Source organism: Neopelma chrysocephalum, unplaced genomic scaffold (assembly GCF_003984885.1).
Source record: "Neopelma chrysocephalum unplaced genomic scaffold, ASM398488v2 Primary Assembly neopelma1_97034, whole genome shotgun sequence".
NCBI classification, from domain to species: Eukaryota; Metazoa; Chordata; class Aves; order Passeriformes; family Pipridae; genus Neopelma; species Neopelma chrysocephalum.
In genome coordinates, this window is record NW_020925676.1 from 1163952 (window position 1) to 1185477 (window position 21526).

A 21526-nucleotide genomic window follows, 5' to 3' on the forward strand; every position below is an offset into this window, starting at 1 on the left:
CGGAAAGGATGGAAGTGATCATGCTGAATGATGGTATGATTCCACTCCAAACTGTGTCTTGAACTGTTTGAAAAGGTCAGGCTATTATTAAAGGTATTTAATTTTCAGTACTAGGCACTGTAGAAAAAAATAATCCCACTGAACAATTTTTTGGCATTTTCAGATACCTAATCCTTCTTTTAATGAATAGGAATCTTTTTCCTGTCAGCAAAGCTTTGTGTCCTGGTTGTGGTCATATCAGCACAGTTTCTTAATTTACTGTTCTAAAGACAGATTCTCCCTCTTATGGTTAAAACAGTTGCTCACAGTTTCGTGCTCAGTCAAACAGTTCTATCAAGAAGTTGGTAACTTCATTCTTGTCTGTGAATGACCAGGTCTTGCTCCAGGATATTAGCTGCTGTTTAAGACAGCACTGAACTGGCCTCCAATATCTGGTTAGGTATAACGGAAAAACAAAAACTAGCAGTGCAAAACTAGGTCATTGTCTTCTAGGAACACAGTCATTCTTTTGTACTTTTAAAAATTGAGAGATTTTAAATGCATCTTTTTTCATGTAGGTTTAGAAGGACAGTCTCTTGAAGTTTCCAATATTGTGGACATAAGAGGAGAATATAATCGTGAACTTTCAATGAGAATTTCATCTGACATTAACAGTCGAAATAGATTCTATACTGATCTTAATGGATATCAGGTAATTGTCATCTAGTAATTATAAAAGTCTAGGGTGTCAGTTTTAACTGTTTAAATCCTTCTGAATGCAAAGATCTTGATTTGGATTAATCAAAACTCTCATGTTAAACGGCACTAATCATTTAAGAGGACAAGTGCTTTTTAATATGTATCTGTTACAAAATTTGATGTAGACCATATTAAGAAGTAACTACTTTTAAGGAGTTTGTTGAATATACCTTTATATCCTTTTTAACTTAAAATTATAGTAAGGCAGGTTATGAGAAACCACCATGTAGTTGTTTGTATATCTCCATGCCTTCTTTTCCTCTACTTGGTCTATTTAATTACAGCCCTTTGGATAGCACCATGACAGATGTATATAAGGACCAGCAACTCAGACCTAGAGAACAGCTCCTTACAGCTGAGTTGCAAATAAGAGAAGTATTTTTGGATGTGTTATGTTTTACTGGTAATGCATCTGATGAAATACAGTGTGGCTATTGTCTTAACTTCAACCCTGCAGCACACACAAAAGAAAGGAAAAAAAATATTGTTTTGCCTTACTTTCCTTCCTTGCTAAGAATAGTTTTACAAATACATTGAAAGCCTTGCCTGCTGAATAAGAGACTACTGTTTTTCCAGTTATGGTGTAGTACTGCATTTTGCTGGAGACAGTGAATATTTAAATGTAATTTTAATACTACTACTCATTTGTCATGTACCATTTAAGAATTTGACTAGCACTTTAATAAGTTCACATTATAAATCAACAATTCCTTTTCTGCTTGAATCTATTCACTGCTTGCTCTCTAGAGGAGAAAAAATTTTCTCTCATTCTGTATCTGTGATAATCTTTTTCGTAGATTCCCTTGATGGATCTTTCACATTTTTTAAAATATTCTTTGATCTAAAAGTACACCAAAGTTATCGTTTCCAAAGTGATAATTTTAGCCATAAATCTCCAAAAAGCTATATAATACAGTGGAACGAGTGCTTTCATGGTGATTGTTCTTACAAGGCACATGGAATAAATGTCTAAAAATGTCTTTGTTTATATGCACAAAAAGAATGTACTTTATTGACGTTTGTGTCCATATTGCAGATCCAGCCTAGACTGACGATGAGCAAGTTGCCTCTTCAAGCAAATATCTATCCTATGACTACGATGGCTTATATTCAAGATGTTGGTGTTCGTTTGACACTCCATTCAGCTCAGTCTCTAGGTGTTGCAAGCTTGAAAAATGGTAAATATAAAATGATAGATATGATAAAGGCTTATCCTTCATATTTTTCTGAAATAGTTAATTCAGAGATTACCAAGCCTACCTACAAGCATTGGAAGAAAGGAAATAAGTTTCTCCAACTCTGACAGGTTTTAGAATATGTCTGTAAGAGAGGAGGGAGAGCTTGTTCCTGCATGAGATCCTATCACCTTCAATGAAAGACCTGTCTCAAACTAGGGGCAGAGGAAAAAGATTGTGAAAAAGACAAAAGGAGCAATAAATTCTCAAAACAGGGTATTTTTCACCCAAGAACTCTGATGAAACTCAATGCTGCAGATCATATAAACGCAGAACTTCATACTGAGTGCTTATCTAGTGCAAAGTTCTTTCCTACACCCACAAGTGAAATTAACCTTACAAGAAGGGATTGTGTGTGTTTATATACTCCTGTTGACTATCTATTTTACCTTCTGCCTTCAACTGTGAAACAAAAGCAAAGAAAGGAAAAAATATATTTGGGAGGTCTAATGGTATTAACTGTTCTGATAATCAGTCTTAACAATACTGATCAGTTCTTCCTCTTCCATACTTAAGAAATATTATGATTTTTTTAATAAGTTATGTTTCACAGAAGTTTTCTTATGTTTAATAGAACCTTTACATATTCTTGTCAGTAGTATAATCCTTGTATTGCTCTTTTAGGTCAGCTGGAAGTGATCATGGATCGCCGACTTATGCAGGATGACAACCGTGGCCTTGGACAAGGTGTTCAAGATAACAAGATTACAGCTAATATCTTCCGACTTCTGTTGGAAAGAAGACATGGAACAGATGTGGTAGGATTCACTGTCTGGATTTTTTTTTGCTAATTAACATATAAATATTTATTTCTGTTGCAGCAGCAATGAACTCAGTAAATAAATTATTCCCTGGGCTGTAGAACTAAGGAAACGTATCTTCGAAGTCCAAGTTTTGTCCTCTTGCTTGCATATGCTCTTTGTAAAGACTTCGTCTTTCACTATTCCTCACACAAATCCTGCAGCATCTACTTTCTCACTCACACTTCGATGTATGAGTTTTGGTTGTGGAAGTCTCGCTTTTTTTTTTTAATTCCTTTTTATTTATCATGCCTTTAAAAAATTGCTAATGAGCATGAGTTCTGCTTCTTAACAGTATTAACTGAGTCTGAACAAAGGTTGACAAAATAATTCAGTTGAATGAGTAGAAAGAGAAAACCTCTTATAAATTTAATATTCTTAGGAAATAAGAATTAAATGGAAATATTTAGATGCCAGACATAGGAACCTTATCAGTTCATTACGATTCTAGGAAAATTGAGACCATTTTGTTTTAAGGGTTTTTTTTGTACTTACACAGATCATCTCACATTGTCTTTTTGTGTCTTAGTCTTTTGAATAACTTCAGTTTTTTTCAGTTCTTTGTATTTTCTCTCTTTGGTTTTTTTCCTGTCATTTTTGAGAAGGACAAAACAAGAAGTACATCTTCATGCTGAGGCAGTAGAATCGTGATGACAGCACTGAGTATATTTTAAAATCATTGCATAGCTAAAGATGAGAGGTTGTATACTGAGCTGCTAATGAATATGCAGATAAATTGGAATTAATTCTGGTTTATAATGGATGTCATTAACCACTGTGAGAGGAGGATAATATCAAGCTTAAAGCTGATTTTCACCATTTAATGATTGACAGTTGTACATGTCATTTTGATTTTCTAGTTCCTCATCATGTATACACAGACTGCATATTAACTGCATTTACCAGTGGGGTGTGCAACTATCCATGCTAACTTGAGTTCAGCAGCAGTCTGGCTTTGACAACAATGAACATTGCACAGGTTAATCTGTCCTTACAAGAAGAAACCTGCAGAGAGATCTGTACTGCCACCAAAAAATTCTTTAGTACCCAGGGTAATTTGTGTTGTATTAAATTAGAATGTGAAGCTGGTAAGTAAGAATTACTGGACGTGGAAATCTATGTTTACATTATCAAATAATTTGAAACAACAGAAGTAGATAAAATCAGTTAGTGCTATGGTGCTTGCATTGACACTGTGTGCAGTTTTAGTGTTTTCCATAGAACCATAAAATAACTCACCAAAAGGTACCTCTGGAAGTCTTCCAGTTCAGTCCCTGCTCTAAGCAGGTCTATTTTTGTGTCAGAACAGACATAAAAGATTAGTCATCCATTCAGACCATAAAGGAGATGTGATGGGTTAGAGCATGTTTGGTGCCATACCTCCAGGGAAGCTTCTTGGTTACTTCCTTCTAATAGAGAGCTATTCCTTACACACTGAGACTCCTCTGCAAACTGCAACAGTGCCTGGTGAAGTGGGGCTGGCCGTAAGTTTAATTTCAGAAAAGCACTGGTACTTCAAACCAAAACACTATCAGAAAATATTTTTACGTTACCTCAATTAGAATAAAGGCAACCTAAACAACTCTGGTATTTTTGAGTTAGTGAAACATTTACATGTGTCTTTGCATATATTTGCCTGTTTGTTTGGGGTACCGGGCAGGCGTCATGTCAGTAGAGTAACAACATATTTCCCTTTTTTTGTTAAAATCCTTTCTTTCCTACAGTTTTGAAAGATTCTGTGCAAATTACTGAGAATCTTTGAAAGGAGAAAGGGCTTGTAATTACCTGCTACAATAAAAAATTTCTGGGGTGTTTTGGATACCTGTGCTCCTGCATCTACCTTTCCCCATAACTCTTTATGCTGCGTGTGGTTTTAAAGAACTGTTGAGGACTTTAAGGATGGTTGGTTCTTGTACACTCTTGCGGAGACTTGAAGAGAAGTGGAATCAGAGCTATGAGGGAGGAAGCACAGCCAAAGAAGTGCTATTGTCCCAGCTGGTACAGTGTGCACAACCCCCAGGAGCCAAGAAAGATGTTTCAAGGAACATTTTCTTTCTGGTGTTATATCTGGAAGTCCCGTTTCCTATATTGAGTGTTCTAGAATTTTGTTTTTTGAAATTTATCTGAACATCTGTAACATTTTCTGATTCATGTTACTGTTTCAAATACGTTTAAAGTAAGGAAGAGTAGTAGCCTCCTTTTTTTATTGTTAAATGTACAAACATGTTTTTTTAGTGCATTGTTACTTAGAAGGTAGTTGTTATAATAACTTAAAAATAACCGTGTCATAAAAAATGATGATGAAATTATATGCAGTTTATATATGCATTTGGCTACAGTGTGACTCATACACTGACCCTGATTTTGTTGTCAAGCCCTATTTTATTATTGACTGGGGGAATCATGAAAGCCACTGGAGGAGAAACTTTTGATCACTTGACATCTTTGCCAGTACAAGCTTTTCCTAATGTATATTCCAAAATATTTCATTTTATCTTTTCTCAAAAACAATTCTGATTTTTTCTGCTCTTTGAGAATCTTCCCCATAAAAGGAGAGCATATGAAGTGTAAGATATGCAGTTCTTTAAAATTAATTAAAATAAATGTGCATCACTGGTGAAATTACTGTGGATGTTTTTGTTTATGACAGTATCAACCAAAAGTTTCTTTCCATTTATATCTCTGAAATACTCCCCCACCCTGAACAGTAAATTTTAATGGCAGAGTCAAACCACTTGAATGTCCTGAAGTGTAAGATGCACCTGTCCGGCGGGTAGATAGAGGAGAATTCTTAATAATTCGTAATAATTGCTAGCATACTCAGTCTGTATTCTAATAGGCTCCTAATCCTAATGCTACCTGGGTTTTGGCTCTTGAATTCTAGCCCATCGAATCAGTCATAAATACTCATTCTGATGTTGTCTGATATTGTCTTCAGGTTGAAGACAATTGTCTTTTTGGGTTTGTTTTTGTGTGGGAGGGTTTGGGGGGAGATGTTTGGGTTTTATTCTCTGTTTGTTTGGATATTGTTTCTTTTTTCCCTAAGCTGGATACTACTAAAGGTTTGTTCAGAATGATGGTATAGTTCATTAAGTAAGCTGTGTATGTAGTAAGAGCTGGACAAATCTCATTTCACTTTACATTATACTCACATAATTTATTGATAATTGTGTCCCTCAGGGCTGAGATATTTTTGCTGTGTTTTGATACAATTTCTACATAGGTCTTTTAATCCTAGTAGTTGTAACCAATTCTGCTTTGTGTTCTTTTTGTCCTTACAAGCATTTTTTGGCTTTGAATATCTCTTTGAATTCGCTTCTAATATTAAACCTTCTTTTTCCTCAGATTGTTAAGTAAGAACTGAATGCATTTCAATTTTAAATTGGAGGGATTAATATTTAGCTGAGAATGAAACTGAGTACTGTTATCAATACTTGCCTGTCAAAATAGTAAATGCTTATTTTTGAAAATATAGACTGTTCTATATTTATTGTAAGTTTTGGAAAAATAAACATTAATACCTTTTTACTTTCTGGACCTCAGGATGTTGTATTAGTGTAAGAATATGAAAGAAATAGGATTTATAGGAAGTGGTAATACATTTATTTCATCAGTGACGTAGCTGGAGAAAAGATGCCATGCCAGGTATACACTTTCTTCTTCAGGTTCCTATTTCATACCTTGCCTTGACTTGCTCAACTAATTTAACTGGATTCATAGCCAAAATTCAGTGGCTCAAATAGTCGCTATGGTTTGGGGGAGGTTGTTTAGCAAAACAATGATACAGGCAGTAAATAAAATCACAAATATGTGGGAAGATAGTCAAACTCCCTTTCTTCCACTAAATACAACTACTCTCTTTTTCTTATTAAATACTTGTCAGTATCCACTTTCTCTGAGAATGTGTGGTTAGTGATACAGCAACTTCTACCTGATTATTCTGTTGCATTTGCCACTTCCTTGGTGTGCATATTTATAATGCATGTGCCTCACATGGTAGCTATATACTACATACTGTGCATTGCTATGCTACATGTATCCGCACCTTAACAAACATAATTACTTGATGTTTCAAAAAAGCAGAAACTTGACATTGGCTTAATAATTACAATTTAAAAGCTTTTTCAAGCCCATGTGTGACAAGCTGAGATATTCCAATATCATTTTTAGTTGTAATTACCACAGTGAACTCATCAAATATATAGAAAATCCTGAATGTTAAGGTTTTAGGGTTTTATGGTGAATGAAATAAAATATAGAATGAAATTTAAAAAAAAAGGCATTTCCCTCTTGCTGTCACACAGAACCCAATACATCTTCTTTAGAGCCTTACCACATATATTTAGTTAAGAGGGAACACTAGTTTCTTACTTCATTTGGAGTCATATTCAGGTATGTGCTACTTCTTTACAGCTTTGCTTAAAACACTAAATTATTATTACTGCTACTACTGTATAGTTTGTACTGTATTTCTTATGCAGGAACTTTGTGTCAGCTACTCAAGACTCTTCCATAGACCAGCAAGCACCTGTTCATCAAATGATCTCTTTATAGAACATAATTTATGTTATGGCATCTGATTAAAGACTCACTATATTAAATGCAAGGAACTGACAGTCACCAAAGGAACAGTGATAGGTGGAGCACTAACTGTTCCTGAGACCATGAAAGGGAGAAAATTAGACTGTTCCTGGTATGAAACCGAACAAGATGGATCAGCAGAAATTACCCTAGTCTAAGGGAATTTTGGGACTTTTCTTTTTCAAAAAGAGATTTGTTATGGAATGTTAAGTGGCAGTGACACAGGAGAGGAAAGAGAAGGATTGAGGAGTAATGAGTGTGAAAAATAAGGGGTAAAAAAAGCATGAAAGGGTCTGATCAGGACCAGTGCTTGATCACCACAGCTCATTCTGTATTATTAAATCTACTTTCTTTGCAAGTCCCCAACCTTTTCTGAATCTGTGTGAGCCATTAGCTAACATCAGATAGACTAGGAAACAGCTAGACTAAGAGGTCTTTGTGACAGTTGTTGGAGGGAGAGAGGCCATTGGACTGGCTTCCAGTTGCTGGTCAGACCTATATTTTCCATGTGTGCATGTAAACAGCTAGCAAAATGCAAGCTGACAGGTAAGGGGCTGGCACCTGGAAGAATGTGTAATCTGAGCTGATGAATCTGGAGGCCTAAGGTCCAGAGCTGCATCTCAGATGGGCTTAAAGTCCACACTGGTTTTTGAGGGATAAGTGGTTGTTGAGTTAACTTACAAATCAAGAAAGTGAGGGTCTTTAACCAGGGAACTCCAGACCTGATCAGCTGGAGGGCACAATCATGTTTGGATTGTCTGTTCTACTTGTGTTACCCAAGTGCTCTGCTTATGTGGGTTCTGGCAAAGGTGTTACTCTCTGCTGATGTGTATGGCTGGCCATGATTTTACATATATGCCTTAATGGGAATAATGCTCTGCCTTTCTCCTGATTGATGTTGGAGGCACAGAACCACAGCAGGGTCCCATCTATTAGCCTGGAATGAGAGGAGTCCCCTGGTGTTGGAGACTACCATATTTGGCTCTGACAGACTGGGAAGAGTTCCTCCTGTGGATCCAAATTTCCCTGGATTTGGTTATCTCTAGGAGTCCCAGGTTCCCTTATCTGCAGTCTTAGTGCCAGCTAAGAATGCACAGGCAGTACAGAAAATCTGTTGTGATTTTAGTGACCAAATGAACATGCAGTCTTGTGGATATTTTATGGTGCCTAAGAATTTTCACTTTTTCTTTAAAAACCCCTTTCACCTAGTGTGGCAAACATGCATTTCCAGTGTAACACCCTCCAAGTGAATTGTTAGAAAATTTTACATTCCCTGAAGTAAAGAGATAATATCAGATTTACTCTGCTTATAGATGAGTCCTCCTTTGCTGGTCACTTCAATAGCTATCAAAAGACCCTCAGCATTCCAGATCATCATTCTCAATAAAGGGCTTGAAACATATGGCCAAAAAAAAAAAAAAAAGCTTTGATGTGCAAAAATGTACCATAGCTGATGGATATGTCACTGTTGACAAAAATGTACAGATTAACAATTCTAACCTTACATTTATTTGGGTTTTTGTCCCCAGTATTTCAGGAAAGCCTGATGCTCTGGTATAGCAGAAGATAATCTGGCATCAGTACTCTTGTTTATAGTCTTTTTAAGATTTCAGGATAGCTGCCTGTTCAGTACTCACATTTGTGGTTGTTATGTCTAGTTGCAACTTATCCAGCCTTTCCTAAAAGTCTAATTTTTTGCAGAGGATACACTTTTTTTTTCAGAGATTACCTTAAGATTGCTCTGCTGAAGAATCTTGTAGAGCTTTGACATCTTAAATGTTCTGAATCCCACTGCTCAGAGGAGATCTTGTTATCATCTTATTTGATTTCCATACAAAATTCCCTCTGTGACCACTAGCCATTTTCAAAGCTACCTGAAGTGATGGTCAGTGCTTTCTTTGACAGGTGCTTACATGAACATCACACTTTGGGACACTGAAAAGGAATTACTCAACTCAGAAGAATTAATCCAGTTTTCATCAGTGACTAATTGCTATTTGTTGTGTCATGGGTGTAAGGCCCATTGTCCAACATCTTTCCCCTTTCCTTCTCAAACTCACAAGGAGTTTTTACACAAAAATCTAGCTCCAGATATCAACCTCAGAAAAAGGGAATGATTCATCCATATAAGGAGGACTTGGAGAACTTGTCAGACTTTGATTGTTCTTTTTGTATTACAGTGTGCAACTTTGAATGAATTTAAAGCAACTGCATCTGATTTTCACTTGATGAGATAACAGCCAGGCAGTCTTGCATGTAAAACCTGTACTTGTCTTTGGGATTCTTTGACTCACCTTCTTGGTTGTTTTCAGTTGCTAGTTTATGATTAAGAGATATTTAAAAATATTGTCTCCATATGTTTTGGGACTAAAGATGCTCTGACAACGTCTTTCACTCCACAGATTAGATTTTCCAGTCCAGAAACATTCTTCTTTGAAGAGTGCTGTGTGTTGGCGAGAGGGAAAGTTGGTATAAATTGTTTCCTCACACAGCATGAGAGAGAATGAGAGACTTTTTCTTTCCAGGAATAATCTAAGTGGTTAGGTATCAAACTGTTTTAGTCTGCATCCCTTAATCTTGCAGGCCCAGAATTCTCTCTGTTTCCAGATTTTATTTGAATGAGCTGACACCCAAAGTCAGCATACACATTTCAGCATATTTGATCAGGTAGTTCAGGTGCCAATGGGGATTTACTGTTATAATTAAATGTGTTTTGTGACTCTTTTTATAGCAGAGAAAAGTCTAGAGGAGGAGCAAATATTCAAGATATGCAATTGTTATACTGTCTGCCTCAGTTTCTCTCCTTTTATATGGGAAATTTTAGACTTCTTGTCTGTATTGAAAAGTTCATTGGTTTTCTGTTAGCTCAATTCATGTCCAGTTATTAACTGCGTCAGCTTTACTTTCTTCTCTACATTATTTTCCATTTATTTCTTATATTCAATTACTAAGTGATTTCTTAAGAGTGATTATAGTGTTTTTGTCCCCTAATTAAGGGCATTAGTTCCTCAATTAAGACTCTTTCCAGAAAACACTCCAAGTCTTTTCTTGGAGGGAGAGTGACTTTTTTACACAACCAGATAATGACAGGAAAAGGGGAAATGGTTTTAAATTAAAAGAAGGGAGATTTAGGTTGGATATTAGGAAGAAACTCTTTACTCAGACGATAAGGAGGCACTGAAATACTTTGCCCAGGGCAGGGATGCCCCAAACCTGGAAGTGTTCAAGGCGAGTTTGGACAGGGCCCTGAGTAACCTGATCTAGTAGGTGGCATCCCTGCCAAAGGCAGAGGGGTCAGAACTTGAACATCCTTTCCAACCCAATCCTTTCTATTGTTTCTGTGATTATCAGTAAAATAGCTCATTTCTGATATAAGGGCACTTTTTATAGATGAGGCTATTCTTAGAACTTGTTGCAAATTGTAAGATAGCGTTATACTGGAGTATGGTTTGTTTTTCCTCAAAACAGAAAATTTAAAATTATTCACCTTACTTTTGATGACAAGGAAAAATCCTAAATTATTTGTTTACATGTATTGCAAAATCATTCAAGCGATTGTATTTCAACACAGACTATTTCCAATTGGATAAGTGTATATGAATGTATTGTAAGGTGGTTAAAAAGGCAGTATTTGCTTTGATTAGAGCTCATTAAGCTGGCACATCATGATCTGACATTCATCAGATTCTTACCAATACTTAATGTTTGTAAGGGTGCCAGAGGAGCTGCATTCACACTTTGAGTGATAAATGCTGTCATTGAAGTTGAGGAAATAATGTCACTTTTGAGAGAGCAGTACTTGAATTAGATGGAGACTGTGGGACTACATCTTCTACTTAGCATCAGCAGGGTACTGCTGAAAGCCATCCACATGGTGAAGGTGTGTATAGAGTAATTATTCTTCCAAATATATTCTTGCATGTGCAAACTCTTCTCATCTCTCTTTCCCGAGAGTCCTGTTTAAATTTTGGATCAGTAGATTGAGAGGGGAAAGATGTACTCCAATCCTTTCATGACTGTGATGTACCTAGGGGGGAGTGTGATTTGAAGTGTCCCTTCTCAATCTTCTGTGATAGCATTGTCTTCACGGTGTTTGCAAAAGTGTTTTTCCCTTGGTCTTCTGGCAGCTTTTGACACCTTCTGTACTCTCCATTCCCATTGCTATTACATAGATTCAGTGAATGACTGCACTTCTGTTAGTGCAATCATCCAAAATGGACTGTCGTTTCATATGTAGGAATACAGGACTCAAGATAAAATCTCCACCTAAGTCTTAGTTTCAAAGGGGATAATGCATGAGGGATAATGCCCCTAATGTTTTATTATGGGGAGATGTATTGGGAACAAAAATCAGCCAAGCTGAATCATCTCTGGTTCTAGCATTTGCTAGAGTCTTTCAAGGCTGTGTTTCTCAGCAATCCTCAGTTATTTCAAGAATCTAGGAGCTGAGGAGTGGATTTTCTGATTGTGCTATGGGTTATCTGACAATTTTGTCCCACTGCCCATATTCTCTCTCCACCACATTCTTTTTCAAAGTTTTCCGTGACATTCCTTCCATCTTTCCTGGATTCTCAACTGCAATATAGCCTACTACATCTTTATATTAAATCCACCTTTTTTATTCTTATTGCTTCTGTTAGTCTTAGAGAAGGCTAAGGATTCAGGCCTAGAAGATTTACCTTCCCTGTGCTATCCTTTCCTTGACAAGGCTGAGGATTCATCTGATACTTTTACCGTGGGCAGTCTTTTACTTTTGTGTCAGACAATATGCAAACTTGCCTCCCATTTTTATTTACACTTGGGTCTCTGGGCTTTGGGCAAAGTTTTGACTCATGGGTGGCATGCTAGTGTTTCCGTACACAGTGGTTTTCTGTACATATGGCACAAGCTTTCAGAAAGATGTCATGTCTCTTCGTCTAAAATTACCTTGGTGGCATTTTCTGAGGACCATCTGTTACTGAAATTATGGGGACATCTAAATGAGTTCAATTTGTTTCAGCAAGCACCTTCTTTCAGGCATAAAGTTGCACTTAATAGAAAGATTTTTCAGTCACTCTTCACATAACAAATTGTGGCCCTTCTCCAAATATTTGGGATGTCTTAGTGTGAGGATTTGTACATAAATAAAACATTTTAAAGAAAGACAAGACAAAAGGAAATGTTATTTCTGTGAAGGTTCACCCCTCTTTCTCTTTCCGTCTCCTTGGAATCCCTTAAATCTGAGAAATCTGGAGTTGAGGGCAACTGTGTTGGGTATGGGACAGGCACTTCTTCCTTGAACATGTTAGCAGTGTATGTTAGGCAGAGGTTGAAAGTAGAGGAGGAAATGGCTGAATGTGAATTCTGTTTAGGCAAAATTACTGATCTCAAATGAGTATGGATACCCATTGTTTAAAATGAAAAGCTTATCTTGAATAACTGTTGTTACTAGATGGTAGTTTTCTCTTTTGCTTATTCTTAGGTAACATGCCTAGAACTAGGAACCATTTGCAAGGACTTTTCCTGCATATTTTGTTTTAAATAGAATGGATAAATTATTTTTCTGATTCATGTGTGATTTGTGAGATATTTTAGGAGACCTGTTTTCAAGTTCTCAGATATAAGCAATCAACTCATTTTACAGGAGGAAAAAAGATGGAATAATAATAATAATAATAGAGAGAAATGACAATAAAATATTTTGACTGACTGTAGCACATCTATGGCAACAGAGTGAACAATGTTCCTCTTGGGACCAAAAAGCGAATTCTGCTTTGAAAGCAGATTTTCCCTGTGGGTAGAGCATGCATGCAGTCACTTGAACTGCAGGCTTTCAGATTTAGTTGTATGTAGAGCAAGCTTGCTCATACTGTAATTGGAAAATAAGAAAATTATGACAATGACGTTGACCAGTGATGCTGAACTTTTTAAGATAATGAAAAAAAAAATCAAGGCTAACTAAGGAGTAGAAAACTCATGACTGATTAAAGATGCTGTAAAATGGCAGATGGAATTCAATGTAAATAAATGTAGTGAGACACATAGAGGATCAATCCTCTGCAACGATCAACTGTTATCAGTTCTATAAAGTAATTTGTATGTCATAATAGGTATTTAAAAGTACTAGCCTCAATGCTTAGTAGTAAGAAGCGAAGTCTTAGACATTACTAAGAAAAGCACCAAGAGTAAAACAGAAATTACCATCTTGCATTGAGTCAGCTCTGGCATGTTTTCAGTTGCTACACTGTCAGCTGTACTCAGTGCTGCTCCAGAGGTATAAATAAATATGCATACATGCATACACACCCCAAAACAGAAATTACTGTTATGGTTGTCTGTTATAAGATAGAAAATAATCCTCCCCTTTGCTTAAAATATCACCCATTTGTTTTTTATTTCTATTTTTTCAACCTGTCATAAAATGTAAGTTTAATATAACAATGCTTAAGATACTATGTTTTCATTAAATGTCACCTGTTTAACTCTAAACAAGGAGGGATTTATCTGACTAAGTATGCAAGGAAAAAAAGAAAAAATAAGAGCAAAAGAAGTTTTCACCCATTTCTACTCTTATCTTCACTGACATTCCAAAACAGAAATTGCCTTTTTAAAGTTCCTTTGTTTTCTTTCTTTGGCTTCTATGGAGTTTAGCTAGTTGTTGTGAATATGTAGGATTTAGCAATTTCAGGTTTGTAAAGCAGCTTCTGCAGCTGTGTAAAAACACTGCAAATACAAAACTTGGGAAGGTACAAAATTTGTGAAATGTTGGGAGAGAGTCCGTTCACTTCCTGCTGGCATGAGATTGACATAAAAATTTGAGAAGAAATCTCTTGCAATGTGGATCAAGACAAAGATACCAGTTGTTATTTCTTCCAGTGAATAGTTTGAAGAAGAAAGATTTAGAATAGAATGAAGGATTTAGGATACAAGTTAGAGAAAGTAAGAAATACAGGTCAGAAAATTAATATGGAAAAGGAAGCCTGCAAAAGACTAGCTTTTTTTTCTCCATATTCAAAAAGATACTGAATAAATAGGAGCAACTTGCTAAAGTAGTTGTTAGTTTCTTTCTCTAAACTACGTTGTTTGTACCTCAGGATCCAACACAGAAAGGTGAGGAATGGTGTAAAATGAGATGTCATCTAATCATAATTTTGGAAGATGTACTAATGGTGTGTAAAAACAGGAAAGTATACCTAGTAATAGAAGAAAACTAGTGGACAATCAAAAGTTTCCAAAGGTAATTAAATGGGCAGTCTAAAAATTAAAATTTTCTAGGCAATGAATGGAATAATTTATAAAATAAGTGAGTTTAAAAATTCAGATATCTTAACTGGATTAATTCTTTTGTATTTTGCAGAGTGAAGAGAAGGCATCAGTCAGTTTTCCATCACTTCTTAGCCATATGACCTCTCTTTTCTTAAATCATCCTGTAATTCCAATGACAACAAATGCAGATTCAGGTGTCCCAGAGATGATAAATACATTTTCTCCACTCATGTTGTCCATGCCTTGTGACATGCATATAGTCAATTTGAGGACAATCCAATCAAAGGTAAGGTCAAACCACTGCTTTTGTGAGCAAAAATATGATATAGCTTATTAATATAGACAAACAATTTATTCTTTGGAAGTAATTTAGGGGAGGTTTTATATGATATGGTAAACTGCTATGTGATAACTATCTTTTGTTAAATCTGCAAGAACTAAAGGCTTGTGTCTGAGTAATATGAATTGCAGGGGTTGTTTTTTCACAGCATATGAATATGCATAGTACAGTATTCTGTCTCCAGAGGGGACACATTTTAATGTGTTCCCAAAGTTTAAGAGAGAATAGTTCATATACTTCAGCCTTTTCTGTATTAGAAGAATTAAATTTAAGATCATTAGACTTTGATTTACGTGTGTTTTTAATGAAGGTTATAGTTTTAAACTCAACTTGTATTGTTAAAGCACTTCTAAGCTTATTTACAAGACCTTGTTTAATTATTCTAACATCATCTTGTAATGCTTGGATCCTGTGAAACTATCCTCTGGTAGGTATACAAATAAAAAAAAAAAAACAAATGAAAAAATAAAAAAAAAAACTCAAATAAAAAAAGCCTCTTCTGTACTCAATATTTTTTTCCTTGCAAAGGCAGGAAAGGCGTGTAACTACCATAATTTAATTGTCTGTTTCCTAAACTAAAGGAACTGGTTTTGCATCCTTCTTCTGGCAACTGTTCTATAAATTCTTTTCAGTTTTTCAACACCTTTTAAATGTGAATCTCTTAACTTTATGCTGCATTGCATTGTCACTCACCAGTGCTGTTACCACAATGAAATCTCTTTTTTTTATTCTGCCATACTTAGATAATTACAAACTACTTGTCCCTTCTCCTTTAGAGTCTCCATAGTGGCTGAGGTAAAACTACTCATCTATATTAACGTCAGATTATGTTCCCTTTATCTGTTCTTTGTTGTAAGTCCTAATCCTCATTTTAGAACTTAAAGAATTTGTTTACTTTCTCATGCTTTCTCTGTTAGTAGTTCAATCTCACATACGCTCCTTCAGCTGTGACTGATTCTTATTTTGAATTTCAAAGTGGAATAACTTTAGACTTTGTGGTGGGTCTTATACCTTTGAAAAGTTTGGAGAAAACCTAATATTGAATTAAGTCTTCACATGAAGTGATGTTTCACACTTCACTGTGAGGATTTTAATGTGAGGATTTGCTTCAACATATCAAGTTCAGGTGTAGACCTTCATGAACATGTTCCCTCTCCCTCTTTGAGGCCTAAACTTCCCCCCCCCTTGTTTGTATCATCTGGCTGTGAAACCTGTGGAAATAAAGGGTGGCTCTGTGTCTGTTTTTTGAGTTCAATGTTGCTACTTGCAGGCGAATTCCATGATTTTATCTAGGCTATAGTGGCCCCACCATCCCAGTTGGTATAAGGGTATTTAAGACTATGATCTCTTCCTTGTCTACAACTGTATATTTCATTGATTATTGATTGACAGCTCTTGAGCCTGCAGCTTCACTTTGTCCACCGCAAAGTGAACATTTGGAGGTAGTCATAGGAGAGGAGCACATCATTATAGGCACAGAACAGTCCTTCCCCACAGCAGAAAATATTTTGCAAATAGTTTTGTAAATCTTTCCTCACTTTCTGCTTCCTTTCTTTATCTTCCATGAATTTGAATGGTAAGTGTCATAATTCTGGCTAATTGACACAATGAATTTTTTTTTCCAGCAATATGAACTTCTCTGTTGCTTTAGCTGTTGATTTTCCATAATCCATTACAATTTCACATAAAAGGGTACCAAATTAAAATAAATTATTATTAAGATTTAAGGTAGAAATCAGAAAGAATATTGCTATTTATGTAAGATATCTGATCTTGTTGTGGAAGAGTCCAATCCCTTATGAATGAGACATTTAAAGAATTTTTTTAATAGATCTCTAGTTAAGAAGTTTGACACAGATTTTACCTGGTGTATTAAACTGGGCCTCAAGATTTAAAACTGAGAACATTTGTCACTTTATACTAAACATAAATACATAATTTTGTCATGTTGCCTTATATTTTTGGATTTAAAAAGAGTTTAAATGTTTTTTTCTTTCTATTCAAAATTTTTGCAACATTGTCCTGGCATACTGCTTATGAGAAAGCCTAGAAATTTTATTTTTTTCTATCTAAAAGCCTAATGAGAGGCTCCATTTCAATTCTCAGAGATCAAAATTAAATCAAACTTTGGCAGCTCTTCCAAGAAAGCTAGTCAGAGATTTGATAGTGTAGTGGTCAGGGGTTTTTTGCCATGTAACACTGCTGTGAAGTTTTACAGGGTTAAGGATGTTGTTATTTATTGAAAATTGAGGAATTGGTTACAGAGTTTTGTGCAGTGAGCATGGTTGTGTTTAGAAGGTGTATTTGATGTAAATTAAGTTCATCCTTGCTCAGACATTCCTTAGGCTTGCATGCAATTAGTCTGATTTACCTAGAGATGATATAAGAACAGGTAAGTTAAAGTAGATGTGAAGGCTGTGTGACTTAGTTTTACACCTGCTTTGAAAATGAGTTAGAATAGCTTTATTTTTTTGCACATGGTTGCTATATGCATGATATAAGGTTGAATACTATATCATAGATATAGTAAACCCTTTTTCTCAAATTGTCATTAATTGTGTGTTACTTTTATGTTTTAAATCTTTTGAATCTTAATATTTAATTTTAAAAATTTGAGAGATTAAATATTCATGCCGTAATTTGAAATGCATACATGCATTTGTTATGCAGATTAGTAGAAGATAATAGAGGAAGTGTTGATACTCATTACTGGCTTGTCATTTTTAACCTTAATTTACCCCATGGGAAGTCAGGCTTTTTCAGTCTAAATTTTAATGTTTCACTAATCTGATGTTTAGGCAGACAGTATTATTTTGTGTGCATAAAAAAATCTGCTTTTAAGTGCAACACTGTCACATCAGTGACAATGAAAACCAAGTCAGCTGTCTCATAGTAGGAGAGGGAAACTAATTTTGTCACATTATCATTATTACTTTACTTCACGTAGAAAGTGGTATGACTGTTCCAACGAACAGGGTAAAAAGTTGTTTAACCATCAATTCTATTAAATACTGAAAACATTTTTAAAATCCTGTCTGTAGACACTGGTCATTAATTAAAAACCTGATTTGGGGTGTTTACAAGCTAGTGTACATGAAATCTTCTCAAACTGAGTTTTAGTCATGATTTGTAAACTATGCCAAGGTTTTAACCATCAGTGTTTTACTAAAAAGGACCTCATTTCAATTCCAAATACTGCTGAATAAATTTTTACCATTTTAAAGGGGGAAATTAAAACCACTAAGTTTATCAGTTTACCATTTTTTTATTATCTGAATGAGTACTTAATACTATAAATTTGTCGCACTTTGAATCTGTGTCATGCTGGGTTTCAAAGAAGCTGGTTCAGGCTGATCCAAGAACTCCTTTATGAGAAGAAAACTATGTGGAAAGTCTGTTAGGGTAAGACCTCTCATTTGGTAAACTTCAAGAACTAAAGCATGACAAAGTGTCTAGTGCTCACTGGCATAGGTTTCTGAAGTACCAGAAATGAACTGAACTCATGGCAGAAGCTTTAGTGAAAAAGCACCAGTGCAAAAGCAAGTAAACCAGAAATAAGTAAGAGAATAATAGCCTGAAGAACTAGCATGGCTTTGGATAGTGGCACAGCTACAATAATGTTAAGACTTAGAATTCTTAAGGATCTTTTCCATGCTGATCAATTCTATGATTCTATGAAGGGCATCTTGTGATGTGCCACTCATGTGGTGTGAAGTTGGTTTACATGCAAGTTCATCTAAAATGTGAAGAATTTTTTGCTGTTACTCCTGCTGTACAAGAGTGGGTTTCTACATTTTAGTGTAAATGAAAGAAGTTCTATCCAATTCTAGGCTGTGACTCTGTTTGACATATGAAAACAAGATTCTGATTTGAGGCATTCTATGCTGTGATTTGCCCTAAATGGTGGTTTTAGTGATTTCATAGAATCATAGAATCAGCTGGGTTGGAAGGGACCTCCGAGATCATCAAGTCCAACCCTTGATCCACTACCGCTACGGTTGCTAGACCATGGCACTAAGTGCCACATGCAGTCTCTTCTTGAAAACCTCCAGGGATGGAGAATCCACTACTTTCCTGGGCAGCCCATTCCAAGGTCTGATTAACCTCTCTGTAAAGAAATTCTTTCTAATGTCTAACCTAAACCTCCCCTGGCACAACTTGAGACCCTGCCCTCTTGTCTTACTGATAGTTGCCTGGGAAAAGAGACCAACCCCCACCTGGCTACAACCTCCTTTCAGGTAGTTGTAGAGAGTGATGAGGTCTCCCCTAAGCCTCCTCTTCTCCAGGCTGAACAGCCCCAGCTCCCTCTGCCTCTCCTCATAGGACTTGTGCTTGAGTCCCTTTCACCAACCTTGTTGCTCTCCTCTGGACCTGCTCCAGCACCTCAATATCCTTCCTGAACTGAGGGGCCCAGAACTGGACACAGTACTCGAGGTGTGGCCTCACCAGCGCTGAGTACAGGGGAAGAATCACTTCCTTGGATCTGTTGACCACGCTGTTCCTGATCCAGGCCAGGATGCCCTTGGCCTTCTTGGCCACCTGGGCACACTGCTGGCTCATGTTCAGCTTCCTGTCAATCCAAACTCCCAGGTCCCTTTCTGCCTGGCTGCTCTCCAGCCACTCTGCCCCCAGCCTGTAGTGCTGCAGAGGGTTGTTCTGGCCAAAGTGCAGGACCCGGCACTCGGCCTTGTTGAACCTCATCCCATTGGAATAAGCCCAACTCTCCAACCTATCCAGATCCCTCTGCAGAGCCCTCTTGCCTTCCAGATGATCGACACTCCCCCCCCCAGCTTAGTGTCATCTGCAAATTTGCTAATGGTGGACTCAATCCCCTCATCTAAATCATCAGTAAAGATATTAAACAGAACTGGGCCCAACACTGATCCCTGGGGGACACCACTATTGACCGGCTGCCAACTGGATGCAGCACCGTTCACCACCACTCTCTGGGCCCGGCCATCAGCCAGTTCCTAACCCAGCACAGAGTGCCCCTGTCCAAGCTGTGGGCTGCCAGCTTTTTCAGGAGAATGCTGTGGGAGATGGTGTCAAAGGCTTTGCTGAAGTCCAGATAGACCACATCCACAGCCTTTCCCTCATCCAGCAGGCGGGTCACCTGATCATAAAAGGAGATCAGGTTGGTCAGACAGGACCTGCCCCTCCTAAACCCGTGCTGGCTGGGTCTGATCCCTTGTCCATCCTGTAGGTGCTGTGGGATTGCACTTAGGATGGTCTGCTCCATAACCTTGCCAGGCACTGAGGTCAGGCTGACGGGCCTGTAGTTTCCCAGGTCCTCCTTCCGGCCCTTTTTGTGGATTGGCGTGACATTTGCCAACTTCCAATCATCTGGGACCTCCCCAGTGAGCCAGGACTGTTGGTAAATGATGGAGAGAGGTTTGATGAGCTCTTCCTCCAGCTCCCTCATCACCCTTGAGTGGATCCCATCTGATCCCATAAACTTCTGAGGATCCAAACAGCTCAGTAGGTCACTAACTGTTTCCTTCTGGATTACAGGGGGGCTGTTCAGATTCTTATCTCTTTCTACAAGCTCCAGAAGCCAGCTGTCCTCAGGACAACCTGTCTTACTGTTGAAAATGGAGACAAAGAAGGTGTTAAATACCTCAGCCTTTTCCTCGTCTTTGATAACTCTATTCCCGCCCATGTCCGATAAAGAATGGAGGTTTTCCTTGCCCCTCCTTTTGCTATTGATGTATCTGTAGAAGGACTTTTTGTTATCCTTCACAGAGGTGGCGAGATTCAGTTCAAGTTGTGCCTTTGTCTCTCTAATTTTCTTTCTACATGACCTAACTATACTCTTAAATTCTTCCTGAGTAGCCAGCCCTTTTTTCCATAATCGGTAGGCTCTCTTCTTTACCCTAATTTCTTTCAAAATCTCCCTGTTCAGCCAGACCGATCGTCTTCCCCGCCGGCTTGCCTTTCGACACACTGGGACAGCCTGCTCCTGTGCTTTCAAAACTTGCTCCTTGAAGTACGTCCATCCCTCCTGGACCCCTTTGTTTTCAAGGGTTGTTTCCCAGGGTACACTTTGAACTAGTCTTCTGAATAGGCCAAAATCTGCCCTCCGGAAGTCCAACGCAGAGGTTTTATTGACAGCCCTCCTTGCATCCCTGAATATTGAAAACTCTGTTATTTCATGATCACTGTGTCCCAGACGTCCACCGACCACCGCATCTCCCACCAGCCTCTCTCCGTTTGTGAACAGGAGGTCTAGCGGGGCTCCATCCCTGGTAAGCTCATTTACCAGCTGGAACAGGAAATTATCCTCTATACATTCTAGGAATCTCCTAGACTGCCTCTTCTCTGCTGTGTGGAGTTCCCAGCAGACATCCGGCAGGTTAAAGTCACCCACAAGAACAAGGGCTGGCGATTTTGAGACATCCACCAGCTGCTTGTAGAATAATTATCACCCTCATCATCCTCATTGGGTGGTCTGTAACAGACTCCCACCAGGATACCAGCCTTGTTGGCCTTCCCCCTGATTCTGATCCACAGACACTCAACCTTATTGTTACTGACTTCAAGTTCTACAGAGTCAAGAGACTCTCTAACATATAGAGCCACCCCTCTAC

The 21526-nt window shown here is 37.4% G+C and overlaps 1 protein-coding gene across 1 annotated transcript in view; it reads left to right on the forward strand.

The window, feature by feature from the left end:
* The window catches only part of MAN2A1 (mannosidase alpha class 2A member 1), a 113959-nt gene that overhangs the window by 86221 nt on the left and 6212 nt on the right, over positions 1 to 21526 (forward strand). Inside the window, exons 17-20 of the mRNA XM_027671156.1 lie at positions 558 to 691; positions 1775 to 1916; positions 2598 to 2731; positions 14691 to 14885. Of these exons, the coding sequence (XP_027526957.1) occupies positions 558 to 691; positions 1775 to 1916; positions 2598 to 2731; positions 14691 to 14885 (605 nt within the window). The remainder of the gene's footprint in view (positions 1 to 557; positions 692 to 1774; positions 1917 to 2597; positions 2732 to 14690; positions 14886 to 21526) is intronic.